We start from the raw sequence: 16,266 nt of genomic DNA, 5'->3' as shown, positions 1-16,266 counted from the left end.
CTGTCCCTCCTGTTGTCTCTGAGTTTGCCCAGAAACTCCTTCCTAGCTAGAGTCTATGCCTTGCAGCTCTTTCAGTTGCAATCCTTTCCTATTCCGCAGGAGCCTTGTTGACATGGTGTGGGGGAGTGCGGGGAGGAGAAGCCGTTTCAGCCCTGCAAGCAGGTCTTTGAGTGAGCCTGTGCCCTTGGGCTGTGACCTCCTCAAGTGCTTCTCAGTGCCCTTTCTCCCCTTAGAGAGAGAGATGAGAATGGTAGAAGGGGCTGAAATTGGGTATTCTCCTACCAGCAAGTAGGTTAGGCTCTAGTAGTTTCCCTTTTTATTTTTTTTGGAGGGGTGGGGTGGGGGAAGGGAGAACAGAGGAATACTTCAAAATGAATACTTCCTCAGGCATAATGCAAAATGGTTACTTTCCCCCTTCCCCCTGCTGGAAGCAGGAGGGGATTTTTCTCTGATCTTCACTGTGAGAACCTGGTGGGGCTCCTAGAGGTAAAAAAAAAAAAAAAAATGTGGGGTAGGGGCCTAAGACTGGGCCCCCACAAGTTTCTAACTGTAAAGCTAGTCCACACACAGCCTCTAGTAATTTGTCAACTACAACTGAAGTTTTCCTACCCTTTCCGGGCTCCAGTGACTTTCTGCTCTTGGTAAACTGTGAGTCTCTGTAGTTGCCTCTCCTTCCAGTTTTCTGGGCATCATTGTCAGTTTGCTCTGTGACATCAGTTCTCTGACAGAGCTAAGAAGAGTTACTGATTTTCAGTTTGTTCAGTTTTTTTCGTGTTGTGAGGACCGGAGTGGTGAATTCCAAGCTATTTACATGTCCAAGCAGAAATCCCAAACCCCATAAATGGATTTTATACATAGCATTTTATTTCACGTGTTTCATCTCTGTAACTATGACTAGCTTACAGTATGTCAACAATATTATTTTATGCCCTAAGACTAACATAGAAATTTATTTATAATGTTAAGCATTCGGACATCAGTTACACAGGATACGCCAATCCAGTAATTGCCCAAGTAATTAATCACATCCTGTCAAGTAATAACTTGGCAATTAAACATAACTTGGTAATTTTCTCCAAGATTTTAACTCAATCAAGACAAGTTAGTACATCATAATGGCAATTTCATTGGTAATCAAAATAAATAATCCCTTTTCTGTGTCCTTCTTCCAAGCCATCAGCAGAGGCTTAGAAAATTACGAGTGATGTGCTTCCATCTGCTTCCCCAATACCAATAAATACGCTGGTAATAAGCTAAGCGGTACCTAATGTCCACTAAGAGGATAGTTAGGAATTCTTTATGCAAGACAAGACTAAATGTCACTTCCAACACTTCTAAATGTCTAAAAACAGCTCACTGCAACTCTGCTGACAACAGAACCTTCAAGCAGAGGTGAAGAGTAAAGGTAGTGAGACAGGAGAAGTCAATCGCCCAGATCAAGTGCTTTATTCATTCTGTAAGCTTACCACACTTAAGAGAAAATTGCATTTTAATATGGTAATAGATCTATATTGTAAGAGAAGGTAGAAAATATGTATTTGTTATTTTATTTTCTTGCTACAGTAGGACAATTTAAAAGACAGTCTTTCCTCCACTTACTACTCACATACTAAATTATACTACTCTAAGGCCTGATGTAATTCATTCACTTTTGTAAAGTCAACAGAATTTTATATACAAGTGAAATAATGTATTTTATTTAACAAATAATTGTGGGTATTTCCCTACCCCCAAGTAGGTCAGGTTCTAGTAGTCTCCCTTGCTGGGGCAGGAGGCAGGGGGCAGGAAAAGGGCTCCCTACGGTTCTGTTTCCTGTAACACTAGACCAAATGTTTCAGGATATATAGTTATGAATACTATACTTACACACATACATTTAAGGTATTCAAGTAATACGGTTTTAAATATACCAAGTAAACTTATATCTATAATAAAAACATGTAATATAATTCCTACCTTAAAAAAGGAAGAAAAGTTATGAATAAATTTATGAAAAAATTATTTAAAAGGTTGTGGTTTTTTTTTTAAGTGATAGTTTTAAAAACAGAAACGCTCCCATCTGCTCAAGGGATCAGGAAAAGACTTTCCTGAAAGTGTAGTATCTGAAACAGGTTTTGAAAGACAGACAAAATGTCTGTTTTGAACAGTGGAATGGGAAGAGAAATTCCAGGTAGAAAAATGGATAGAGGCAGACCTAACAGAAGTAAAAGCTATACAAACATCAGCAAGATGTGGTATTCTTTCATGAGATAGTAAATTTCAAGTAGAGAACTAGTACCAGTTAAATCCATTAGAAAAAAAATTAGAGCCATTTTGAGGAAAGTCTTGAATACAAGGCTGAAGACCATTTGTACTTAATTAGTAGACAATGAGGAACCACTGACAGTTTGGAGACACAATAAAGTTCAACAGGTGTATTTTAAGAATATTAAAAGTGAATTATCATCAAATGGACCAAACACAGCAGAGAATAGAAGTGAAAGATAACACTAAAAAGCGATCGCAATAATCCAGACAAGAAATAATAAATGACCAAATGAAGCAGAAATAAGAAGAAAAGGACTGGATCCTGGAGTTCAAGTGTGGTGGACAGGCTCTAAGGTGCCTGCCAGGAACCTCTGTCTCTTTATAGTCACGGCCCACGGAATCGTCTCGAGTGTGAACAGGATCTGTGACCTGTTTTGAACCACCGGAATAAGCAGAGATGGTGGGATGACCCTTCCGAGAACACATTACAGAAGACTGCAAACTTGTTTTGCAGGTGGAGTCTTCCTGCTGTGATGAGAAAATGGTTGTGGCGGGCAAAGGGGAAGCAAGTTAATGACAAATCCAAACTTAAACTTAGATGGCGAGGGGGATGGTGGTGCTGTTAACAGAAGTCAGAGAAAGGAGCTGGACTGTTTTCAACACAGGCTGTGAGGCAAAACTGCAGTGAGTAACTTGACTTTGTTCGTATTGTAAGTAAAGTGTCTGGTCCATAAGAAATACTTAACAAAATTTATGAGGGAAGTCAGAGCTACAGATAAAAATATAGAGATCATCTGCAAACGAAAAATAATCGAAACTACAGACTTAAGAGCAATTTCAGTGACAGCAAGGCCTAAGTAATTGGCTGGGGCAAAATGGAGCTGAAGGTATTAAAGAAATTAGAGGCCAAGGTGTTAAAGGGTCATAAACATTATTCTCGTCCTATATAATAAAGGGAAAAATATAGGAGTTAGATGCTAAAGTGATTAAGGAAAGCAGGCAAGTACCCTAGATGTATAGACAAAATAAGAGAGAAAAAGGTAGGGCAAAAATAAAATGATACATTAACTAGAGAGGCGAGCATCTTCATCAGTCTTCACCGCCATCTGTTGGAAGAGTAGCTCTCCAACACTTTCAACTCCTTCAACAGGCTTGGAATCAAGAGATCGAGACAGTGTCCAAAGTTATATGATTCCAAAAAGAAGAATCTTTCTTTGCCTCACTTGTACTATTGCCCTCAAGGTACATGTAATGTAAAAAAGCCACAAAAGAAATTCCATGTGTCCTTCAAAACTAAACCCAAGAAAGGATTTTAAGTAATTATTATTTGCCAAGTATCTTAAGTGCGTAAGGAGTAATGTTTCTAAGATGCACGGTTAACATGTGAATGGTACCATTAAAGGAGGTTTTTGAAAAACCGAAAAATTGATAGCCCCTTTTCTCAAGTTCTGATTTAAATGTGTGGCCAACCATAGCGCTTGACGAGTTAGAATGCCAGGTAAGGAACTTGACAAGTAAACTTCGTAAACGCCTTACCTCCGAGGCAGTAGCAGCAGTAGTAACACTGCCTGCCTGCCCGTTCATTAGGTCCATGCTTCCCTCAACATCAGTCCCCGACGCCGTTAGCAGCACAGAAGACGGATTCCTTCACGTCCAAGGCCACAAATACATTATTATTCCTGAAAAAATATAAATGGAAATTTAAATTTGCGTTTAATTATTATTCAAAGCTTAAAAACACAAATGTCAAAAAATCATTTTTTCAACTTTACTAAACTCTTATTTCAGTTAAATCACTAAATCCAATTTGAACACAATCCTGTATGTTATTTTCAAATGATCAGACCCATCAAATGGCCAGTGTTACCTTTATGTCTGTGAATCAGCAAAGCAAAAGCATCATTTTTACTTACGATAACAAAAACTCAAAACCTTTTAAAGTTTTAAGTAAATAGTGTAAAAAAACATATGGCAAAGTAACACATGGCATAACAATAAATTTTTAGAGATCTAAATAACATTCCCAAATCAACAACACTTAATAAGTTTACCATTACTGATAAACTACTTTACACAGATACCACAAATAGCACAATATGATATATTTATATGCATAGAGTTCTAAAGTTTGAATATCTTCAATCCATTATCTCACTGATCTTCACAAGTACCAACAAGATATTATACTCATATAACACAAAGAAACAGCCTCTGAGAACACAGCCTGGTAAATGAGCCAAGAATAAAATTCAAGCCATCCAAAATTCTAATCAAATATTCTTTCCACAACACCATATTTCTTTCCACTTTATTGGAAGTCAGAATATTTACCTGAGGTTCTAATCCCTTTCTACAAATAGACTCACCTATCTAGGATAAGATTGCTTTCTCTCTGTAAAACAACAGGAGTAAATGGACTTTTAAGGTCCCTTTCCAACTTTAAATTTCTATGATGTTTTTCTTAACAGAAATGATAGGTGTCTATAAATTAGATATTTAAAAACTATACCCCCTTTAAAAACTGAGTTTGAAATAGCAATAATAATTCTCTAGATGCTAAGTTGTCTTCTCTCTGGAGAAGCATTATAGGATAGTGATTTAGAAACACAGACCAGAACAAGACTGCCTAAGTTTAAACCCAGCACAATGCTTAACTTTTCTGTCTCATTTTCCTTATCTATAAAATAATAATTTAAAAAAGTACCTACTTCAGAGAGTTGTGGTGAGGACAAATGAATTAATATATGCAAAGCACCTAAAACAGTGCTGACACCTGGTGTGTATTATGATGCAGATTTTATCTGATTAATCCACACAACGTTTAAGTATCGATGGAGTCTTCTAATTAAAGACGACAAAAACCTTAGAAACACAACTCTGGCAAAATACATGTTGGGCATCACCTAAATCCTAACTGCAAACACAATAAATGAGAATGCTTCAACTCTGTTTCCTAGATGAAGCAAAACATATTTCTGGTTTTCAAATGCTTAAAAATTATTACTAATGATAGCAGCCTTCAGTCACATCTTAAATTTACGTATCTTTATTTCTTCAGATATATCCTAAGTACCTGCTAAGAACAAAACATTGTGCTAGGTTTTTTTAATGAAAAACATATTAGAAATAATGGCTTTTTAAAACGCATTTAGAAAATCAATGTGAAAATGAATAGAGCACAGAAATACTTTAACTTCCTCCAATCCATAGTATTTCATTTTATAAGCTTCACTATCCTTATGACACTATTAAGATCAATTTGTATTTACACTGCTTCACAAAACCAGCTTGATAATCCAAATTCTCTCTGAAGACAATATTCAGTTTGCAATGAAATCTTTTCAAATAATTTCACTTCATTCCACATTCTAAAGATTAATTTAGATATGAATTCTTAAATCAAGAGTGCCCCCTAGTGTTAAGAAACAAGACTTTAATGAAATTGTTAAAATGTGTGTTGAATCTACTTTATATATCAAATATATATTTTATATTATTTACTGAAAAAGAATACCGTGTTTCCCCGAAAATAAGACCTACCCCAAAAATAAGCCCCAGTTAAGATCATCAGCCAGATGGATCTATTTAATATGTTATCACGATGTTCCAGAAGATGACATGACTGTATTTGAATAAATGTAGATGGCTGTATGTGAAAAAATAAGACATCCCCTGAAAATATGCCCTAACACGTCTTCCGGAGCAAAAATTAATGTAAGATCCGGTCTTATTTTCGGGGAAACACAGTACAGACCAGGAATAAACATTAATATATTTGTAAACTATAACACTAAAGAATCAATTTTTCTCTGCCTGATTTTAATTCAAATAGTCCATGAAAATTAAGGTCATATTAAAATCCATTACGTTTTTAGTAAAAAAAATAAAAAGTACAGCAAAGCGTACCTTAAAAGAAAATCCCACTCATAACTATTTACAAATGTACTACATGTCAACAGTATTTAATACTGTGAAAGGACAACGAAGCCTCATGATGCCATGAAAACACTGCAAGTCCGAAGTTTATTTTTCAGTACACGCCTCAAGCCCTTTCTGTGCTTTGCATACAGAAAAGTTCAAATTAAACAATACAAATCTATGCTTTAATATTATTTAATTTTCCCAGTGCTATGAATGGCACAATCTGTCATGACCCAATATCACAACAGCTCTTTTCTTAATTAAATTCATTAATTTCTACTTATTCTCTTCTGAAACTTTTAAAGACAGTTAATCTGACTGTCTTTTGGGTCCAAATCCCGAAACAGGCATATTGCTTCTTTCCAAGCAATACAATTCCCAAATAGCAAATCTGAAATGTGTAGATTTAGTTCCTTGCTTGAGGTCATAAAACCAGATAATTAAATCGCAGGCACACTCAGCCTTCTAACTCCCCACCTTCTCAATGTATTGCCACCAAGAAATCAATGCTTTTAAAATAAGTGAACAAAGGGTTAAAGTAATAATTTCTCACTAATCTCATTTCAGAGTACCAGTTACATATTCTTTTATAAAATAATTTATGCTATCATTAAGAATATTATGCTAAAGACATTTATAGTTTTGCAAAACATACTCTAGAAGAATTAAGCAACAATATGGGTAATAGTGAAATACAATTAATTAGTGGAATTTCTTTGGGAACATTCAGACAATACAGAATTGCCATGCTCACACTTTGGCTTAAAAATCTGTCCTGGAAATTCATTTCATCAAAACTCTGGAGAAAAAGAAAATACTATATAGATAAAGCTATTCAATTAAGCACTACTTACAATAGTGAAAACCAGAAGCAATTTTAATGCCTTTGTGCATAACCATATTAAAATTTCCAATGGACAATTATAAACAAACATGAAAATAGAAATGACGGGTTCAACAGAAACTAGACCTTCTTGTTATACTATTCTTATAAGATTCATGAGAAAAAAGTAATAGGGTAAGATTAAAACCCTGTAATTGCAATTCAATATTTAAAAGTTATTACAGAATTTGCTTTCATTTAAATTTTGTTTTTAAATAAACACCATCAAAGACACATTTTATATGCCATTTACGGAAAGGCCAAAGATTTCAATGGCCTGTGTATCACAGCATTAAGGCACATGCACTTCAGCACGTATGACAGCTCAACTTGCACCGTGTGCTTACCATTGTTAATACAAGAAAACTGGACACTAGTCTCAAATTCCCTCCCTCTTTGTTTCAACAATTAAGTCATCAAAATGCTGATGAGTAACAGAGAAGATTTTTTCAACATAATTAATACTGAGCTATTCTGACAAAAGTTTAATAAAAAAATGTAGTTACCTCTTAAAAACATTTCTGGTATAGTACTAAGCAAGATTATCTTGGCTATTTGTCACCCTTAAGAAGTTCAAGTCATTACAAAAGGAAAAGAAAGGGTTCTGATGTACACGGAATTGTAAGAGTGTTCCAATACCTCCTACAGAGAGGTCATTAGTCTGCCACCATTGTGCTTTCACTGCTCTTTTGTCAAAATTCTATTGCTAAATTTTCGCACTGATTTATTTATGTATCTCTCCTCAATGAACTGAGTTCCTTGATGTTAAACACCCATATTCAAAACAAGACATAAAACCACTATTTTTCATTTTTGCATGCAGGCACATAAACACAATACTTGACCTCAAATTACTTATTTAACAAGTATCTGTTGAAAGAATGAGTGAATGCCTGAACAAAACAGTCATTCTATAAATGCCCGATTAAAAATAAACATGTAGGGAGAATGGCAATCAAATAATCAGTAGACAATATTACACACATTTAAAAGAATATGATGAGGATTTCTATTTCCAGTAATATGGCTGACAAAACAATGTAAAAATTTTTGCATTACAAAAGAAATTAGAAATGGGCTTGAATTTTGATACCAGCTGGAGAAGAAAAAGCAACCAAAAGATGAGAATGAAATTGAAACCCATACACTCTTCTCCCCACGCCACCCACACACATTTTTATCTAAAATAAAGCCAAAGAGATTGATAGTCTACCCCCAACACTGGTAAGAGAGTCTATTAAAAATATATATACTGAGGATATATATATAGGAGGATAAGGGACCTTGTCTGCCCTGACCTGGAGGAGGGTGTCTACAAAATGATAATTTGTAATCTACACATGCTCCAGCAGATACAGAATTTGAATTTATTACCAGCATGGTCCAAGACCCTCAAGACAAGAAATTCACATTAAATATGTTCACAAGCCAGTGGGACTCCCAGACCCAAGGCAAATGAAGGGAACCAATAATTGGGGTAGGAACATTCCTCACCGAGGCAATGTGGATTCCCACAGACAAAGTCCCACTGGCAAGCTCAGAATAAAAATTTACAAACGCTATTCAAAAAAACCCACTACAAGTAAAAGAGGAAACACGATAATTATTAGGATTACTGCTTGAGAACTTTAGATGAAAAATTATCAGATACAGGCTATCAAACAGGAAAGATTAAAACCAGCAGCTTTAAAGGAAGAAACTGAAAACACAACGTATTGTGAAAAAGCAAGACAAACATTTGTAAGAAAACCAAATAAAGTATTTTAAAAAGAATTAAGCATCAGATTAAACACAGCTGAAGAGAGAATTTATGAAGTAGAAAGAGAAAAATGAAAATATGCAAAATTCTACACAGAATTAATGAAATAGAAAATGTGAAGAGAGATTAAGAGAAATAAAAAAATAGAATAAGATCTAACACAGCCTAAGAGCAGTTCCAGAGGAAGAGAGATAATGAAGGGCACTATTTAAAGAGATAACAGCTGAGAAGTTTACAGAACATGCAAAAGACATATATCTTCATATTCAGGAATCACCAGCCTTGAGCAGGATAAATAAATAGTCACATTCTATATACATCACATTAAAGTGTTTAAAAAGCAAGTGGGATAAGGCACTTTACTTATACAGGAACAAAATTAAATGAAAAGCTTCTAAACAGTACCAACAGACACAGAAGAAAATGAAATATCTTCATCTTCACAGGGCCAAGAGAAAATAATTGTTAACATAGAATTCCATACCCAGCTAAAGTCTCATTCAAGAGAAGGTAAAATACACTTTTAGACAAAGAAAGAATTTACTACAAAATTAGTCCACAGGGACAGGCAGTTGGAAGGAAGGGGAAAAAAGGAGGTCAGATGGACAGAAAAACAAAAGACAGGAAAGATGGATGAACTGATAAAAGGATAGATAAGAGAGAAAAAACAGAAGGAGGGAGAATAAGTAAGGTAGAAGGGAAGGGGAAGAGGGAAGAGGATCGAGGGAGAGGAGGAAGAGAAAATGAAAAAAGGAGAGAAACTAAAATGGGAGCCTAAAAGGTTGTTCCTACTCTGTTCAAGTTTGTAACACCAGTAGAGGGGGGGAAAGCAGGAAATGAAAGAACCGGAGAATACTACAACTTGTTACACTGTGATTCAGGTTCAAGAGTCACATGATTTCTACAGGAGGAAATGAGGTTCAGGTTTATAAAGAAAGACAAGTTGAAGGGTAGGAAGAGTATAAAAACACCATAAACAAGGGCACAAATTTAAAAGTAAAGATGGCCCGAAGGAGGTACAAGGTGGCATGCCAGCCTGCTTGCTAGGGAGAACCCTTCTGATGAGCTCCGCAAAGGTTCAAAGAAGTGACAGGACCAAACTACAGAGGGGTTTCAACTGTCAAATGGGGTCATTTCGATGGAAGGGACTGGAACTAGAAAACATGAATGGTTTCTAAGCAGGGAAATGACCTTAGGAAATTAAACCAGTATTTCAAGGTTTAACATGCCAGGGGCATGCCACTGGGCTTTAGAGAAGATGAGTAGTAAACAACTAGCTCCGACCATTTGCCAAAAACAGCGAAGAATCTGAACTGATGTGCAGGCCCCTTTCCCACCCATGCTTCCCCAGTCTCTGTTTTCTGGCATCCTGTCCTAGTCTTCTAGTTCTACAAAACCTCCCATGGTCACAGTTTATCCCCTTAACTTCAATCACCTTCATCCTACCATCACCAGTTTGAATTCAGAATCCCTAATCCTACAGAAATGGCAAACTCAGACGACATTTAAATTGGGAAAAAAACATAATTTTGCATTAATTCATGGATAACGCCCACCATCCCACCCTCCCCCTCCCTTCTTCACTCCCTCCACCCTCACCTTTGCCTTGGAGCAGAGAAAGCAGTTTGGAGGGAGAAGCATGAGATACAGAATACTAACTCTAGGACTTTAACCCGGTGTGCTATGCTGGGTAAATTATTTAATCTCTGAACTTTGGTATCTTCCTTCATAAATAAAGGATGATAAAATGTACCTTGGAGATCGTTTGTAAGAATTAAATGAAAAAAAAAAAAAATATATATATAATATATATATATATATATAATATATTATATATATAGATTTTACATACATATATACATATATACCCATATATATATACACATATACATATATATATATAATCAATGCATCTAGAAATGGTATACTATAATGGAAAGAACACATATTTTGGAGTAAGACAGTCCTGAGTTGAAACCCTAGCTTAGGCACTACCAGCCAGCTGTAAGGCCTTAGGCAAGTTATCAGAAAAGGAACTTTGCTAATATTCAAGCAGATTCCCAAAGCCCACCTATCAGTGATGTGGCTTAAAAAAGCAAAAGGAGAGAAGGCAGAACTCTAAGAGCCCTTCTTCTACTTCTGAATTCCAGAAGCATGTGAAAAACTTCAATATAAATTAATGGATTAAAAAAGTGAGTAAACTAATCCTCTAAATGAAGCATTTTGAAAGCACATTTAAGACACAAGTTCACTGAAAAAGAAATTTACTAAGTGATCAAAAATAGTTTGCAATATTAAATCACTGGATTTAACGATGAGAGGTTCCTTAAGAGAGATACCACTTTGCATGTTGATTAATTTCTAAGTGTAGATTAGACATAAATGTTATAAATTATGAGTTTATTCAAAAGTATTTAACTTGAAATTATTCCACTTATCCTTAGTAGTGGCAGCATAAATAAAAAAAAAATTCTAAGCTACACTTAATTCTTAATCAAAGGATAGTAAGCTTTGAACAAAAGCAATTCATACCCTGAAACTAAAAAGACATGTTCTGGGGAAACTTCAGTCATTGTAAGCCAACCGCAATGACAGGTTTAGCAATTTCACATACCACCCAGGTAGCAAAATAAAAATAAAAATTGATGCCTAAATTAATCTACACATTTATAAGTCTCATGTCAAAAGAACAAAATACCTGAACTGTTTCCCAGCAAGACTACAGATCACTTACCAAATTATAGTTTAAACTTAAACATCTATACAGTTTCTAGATACATATTTTATTTATAAATATTTTAGGTACATATTCAAGATGTATTAGAAAGATGATTTTCAAAACAAAGTAAGCTAAGATCTTAGAGGAAAAAAATAAGGACACCAGAAAATTTTCACTTACCACATTGCCACCCTAATACTCTACCTGAAGTAGAGTGCATATTATTAAGGGCAATAAAAAGAAACTGTCCCATTTAAAATGTTCCTCACCATCTTAAAATAGCAGACATTATCTCTCAAAGTAAAGAAACACTTTAAAATAATGAAACTACTTCAAATAACTCACTTGGGTTAAAACTGTTTTCCCTTAAGTGAATACACAGAGACTCTACACAAGTCTTTCAGATATAATGTTGTTGCATTTGTACTAAATTGTAGAAGTAATGGGATGATCCATTTATAAACTGGCCCATATCTACACAGACAGCTTATATTTCTATGTCCCTAAATAGTCTAAACCTAAATTCTTGTAGGGAAAGAGAGACTTTCGAATGACTAAATATTAAAGGGGGGAAATCTGTTAAATAATGCTGTACAGGTGATACTCCATCTCCAGCACAGAAGGTTTGCTGAAGAGAATCTGCCAAGTGAGTCTAATACATAAGAGCTCCGAGGTCTCCTACGTGACCTGGCCCAAAATGTAAATGTAGGTTAACTAGAAATTCAGATAAGAGAAAGGAAATTCCAAGCAAAAAGATAAAGGCTGCTCCAAATGTTTGTTTCGTTTTCTGTTTTTGTTTTCAGTGGGTGTGTGTGCATTCTGACCAGCTAGCTGCTCCATTCAGAACACTAGCCTGTAAAAGTCCATTTAACTCATAATACTATATATTTGGAATAAACAAAAACACTGAACACACTGTACAATATTAGCAATTAAAATATGAAAACTATCCAATTAAATCAAAATATTTCAGAAAAACAGCATGTATATGTAAGAGAGACAGAGAGAGAAGTGATGATAAAGCAAATGGCACAAAATGTGAAAAACTGGTCAATTTGTATAGAGGGTATACAGTTCTTTTTACTACTTATACCTTTCCTGTTAGTTTGAAATTACTTCAAAATAAAAAGCAGAGGGGGGAACCTTATAAATTCTCATCAACTTAAAAACCTTCAACTTGCAAATTTCATAGGAACTAAGAAAACTACACATCCAATAAAAAGTACAACTCTTCCCACCAACAGATGGCTGAGTGTCACTTGTTGAGTGTCACTTGACTTGAGCCAAAACAGGCTCATGAACAGCCTTGGGGAATTAAGCTACTAGATCCACAAATATTTTTGCCCCATGATAATACAAAGAATATACTGATGAATATTATTTAAGAGGTGGAAGGTACTTTGGAGATCTCAACTTGGGGTACATTTCAAATCCCCAGGTCTTCCCTTATTTAATATTTGCCCCCCTCATCCCAGGGCATGCTTTACACCCGGACTCCCCACGGAGAATCATGGCAGTAGTAATTTACTATAAAGTGGTGGGAAAGTGTTGTATTCTTCAAATGTGCAAGAATGAAAGAAAAGGAGGGCAGAAAAAACGGAAGTAAATTAAAAGAAAGGGGGGGCAGGGAGCAAGTCTGTTTACCCACTGATTTACTCCAATCCCCCGATTTTACAGAAGACAACAATCCAGTAAGAGGTCATGCGATCTGGCCACCCTCACGCAATCAGTTAATGGCAGAGGTCGGTCTTAAATGCAAGTCTTCTGTTTGCTAATCCTTAGCATTTTCTATAATGCCAAATTACCGTCTCCCTATCAACCCTTAATTAAATGTTTAAACGCTGTAGAACTCTGGAGGTGGCAGGGGGTGAAATATCTAGTTTCTCTCCCTCTTCGCATCTAATAGAAGAAGTTCACTAGGTGAACAAGATGACAGAGGAAACAGCATGTACAAAGGTAAAATCCTTTGTCGGTGGCATTCAGGGAAGTGCCAATAGTTGAGTACACTATGAGGGCAAAATTTAAGAGACACAGAAGCATCAGGAACTGAGTATGGAGAAGTAGGTATAAAGAAAGGGCAGTGTTTGTCACAGCAAAAAGAAAAGCCTGGACTTTAACCTGTAGGCAATGAAAAGGCAGAGTCCTTATAAGTGGACTATGAAATTACATGGTTTTACAAGTTTCAGAAAGACACACAAACACACACACCTGAGACAATGTTATTCATTCCTACTGAATTCAGAAGTCTCAACAAATGAATATCTATCTGATGACTTCAAGTACAACAGATGAAGGATTTATCCCAAAACATCTTGAAAAATCCCCAAATTTGAGAAAACTAGTATGGCATATAATACATTGAAATATAATATTTTTACTCCTACAGACCTTTTAATGATTCTAAAATTACTGAAATAGTTTATGCTTATTTACATTATTATACAAATTGTGGGGTAGAGTGATTAATATCATGAATTTAAGCCACCACAGGATCTTACATTTCACGCTTTAATTTATCCAAAATTCCTCTTCCTAGCCTTAGCTTTTTGCTTCTCTTTGGTCACCAGCACTAGGAGTTGGCTCCCGTAGCATAAACAGTGCTGGCAACAAAAGCTACTACACAAAAAAGTAGAGAAACAATTACAATGAGATGTGCCCACTGGGTGGTGAACTAGGATCAAATCTGTGCTCGGCAAAAGTATAAATCATCATATGTCATACGCCCTCAAAGGTATAAATCATCATGTCGTACGCCCTCCACGTCATTCACAGAATAGTGAAAACCACAAGTGTTAATTTGTGAAAGACAGATCTCTTCTATCAGCAACTGACTAGCCAAAAAAAGCATCATGTACTCTAACAGTAAAGATGCCACTGGCCTTTTAAAAGTGACAATGTCTCTAGCAACATAAATATTTGCATAGCAACTTGTAGCTTACACAAAATAATTTCGGCGCAAGGATTTCAAGAAATCTTGTTTTAGTAAATCTACAACCTAGATTTCCATTAGAACATTTTATTAAGAACCAAGAGTCCTGGGTCTCTGAAGATGTTTACTCCTGCCTAAGTCCCGAGGCCACCCAAAGGCCACAAGAGAATTTCCTGTATAAATAGTGAGGTGTTGTGGACATTGGAATACTGCTCTTCATTTATTTTAACAGCCCCCTAAAATAAATATTATTACACTCAACTTAGGCAACTGAGGCTCAGAGAGGTTAAAAAGAGATGTTACTATATCTTAAGAGCAAAGAAATCTTTCCTAGAAATATCCTCCGTTCTTCCTCCTCCCCAACTCAACTCCCCAAAAGGAAAGCTTCCCTACCTACATGTCTCATATGCTACAACTCCTTCCTATTTTTTTATGTCTGCCAAAGAGGAAATGTCAAGAAAGTCTTCACAGAGATCTGATATTTGAGATCAGTCTTAACAAGCAGAAATTGGGCAGATGGAGAGGAAATGGTAAGGACATTCCTGGCAAGAAGAAATAATACAAAGACAGAAGAATGGAAGAAATTGGCATGACGGGAGAATGTCAGTTAACTCTTTGCAGAAGAAGTGTGTGTGTGTGTGTGTGTGTGTGTGTGAGAGAGAGAGAGAGAGAGAGAGAGAGAGAGAGAGAGAGATAGATAGAGAAAGAGAGAGAGAGAGAACAAGAATGAACACAGAGATAAACTGCAAAGACAGACTGGAGCCAGATCATGAAGCATTTACAGCAGCAAGAGAAGAAACATGCACATTATTCTCTAATTCAAGATTTCTTAACTAAGAGACCATGAATTAAACCCTAGGGTCATGAACTACCCAACTTCTGAAAAGTATGAAAACTGTGCAATGAACACACATAAAAATTAATTTTCCTGGATCCATACCTATCAAATGATTTTCAAAGGGACTCAGGACTAAAATGTGGGTAAGCACTGCTGCTGTGGGTAACTGGGAGTCACGGTATAATTACAGGCAGGGATGTGTGCCATAACACTTTTATTTTAAGAAAGGTAATCGGCAACATGTATGGCAGTTGATGGACTAGGGAGGGAACCTTAAAAGCAAATAGAGCACTAAGAAGGTTATTGCCCTATACCAGCCAGGAGATTTTAAATACATTTTAAAAAAACTAATTCCAGAGACTTTTCAAAGGTAAACTTGCTATAATTTACTGACCATTTGCACACGAATTGTGAGCAAGCAGGGAACTAAGCATGCCTTATCATTCTACTTCCCATTTAAAGACCGTGTCATTCACTTATTCCACACAGTCATCAGTAAAAGCCAATAATACAGCAGAGCAGCTGCAAGTGAAAGGGTACCACTTTCTCCATTTGCAACCAGCCACCAGTGGGAAACTAACCAGAAAATGCCAAATGTCCCAAAGAGGAAATGCTGATGGTCTAGAAAAGGAGTTGGCAAACTATGGCTCAGAAGCTGAATCAGCCCTGTTTTTGTAAATAAAGTTTTATTGGAACAGTGCCACACATTCATTTATGTATTGCTTACGGTTACTTTCACGCCACAGAGGCAGACCTGAATAGATGCAACAGAGGCTTTCTGGCTTGCAAAAAAAGCCTAACTTACTAACTGAGCCTTTCGAGAAAGTTTGCCAACCAACCCCTGGTCTAGAACAAAAACAGGGACAGATTCTACTTCAGACAGCACGCCTTTGGTACAAGCGATGCGAGTAAGAAGAGGAAGGCTGTAGGTGGACCAAATCCAGCCATGGAACATCAATGCCTTCCCTCG

At 36.1% G+C, this 16,266-nt stretch overlaps 1 protein-coding gene across 1 annotated transcript in view; it reads right to left on the bottom strand.

Annotated features, from left to right (window-relative positions):
- The window catches only part of RALGPS2 (Ral GEF with PH domain and SH3 binding motif 2), a 127,738-nt gene that overhangs the window by 93,903 nt on the left and 17,569 nt on the right, over positions 1–16,266 (bottom strand). The window contains exon 2 of the mRNA XM_074322443.1: positions 3,784–3,926. Within this exon, the coding sequence (XP_074178544.1) occupies positions 3,784–3,840 (57 nt within the window). The 5' untranslated portion in view covers positions 3,841–3,926. The remainder of the gene's footprint in view (positions 1–3,783; positions 3,927–16,266) is intronic.

This window comes from Rhinolophus sinicus, linkage group LG17, assembly GCF_036562045.2.
Source record: "Rhinolophus sinicus isolate RSC01 linkage group LG17, ASM3656204v1, whole genome shotgun sequence".
NCBI lineage: Eukaryota > Metazoa > Chordata > Mammalia > Chiroptera > Rhinolophidae > Rhinolophus > Rhinolophus sinicus.
Note: the sequence above shows the minus strand (reverse complement) of the source record. Positions and strands in the feature narration are given on the sequence as shown.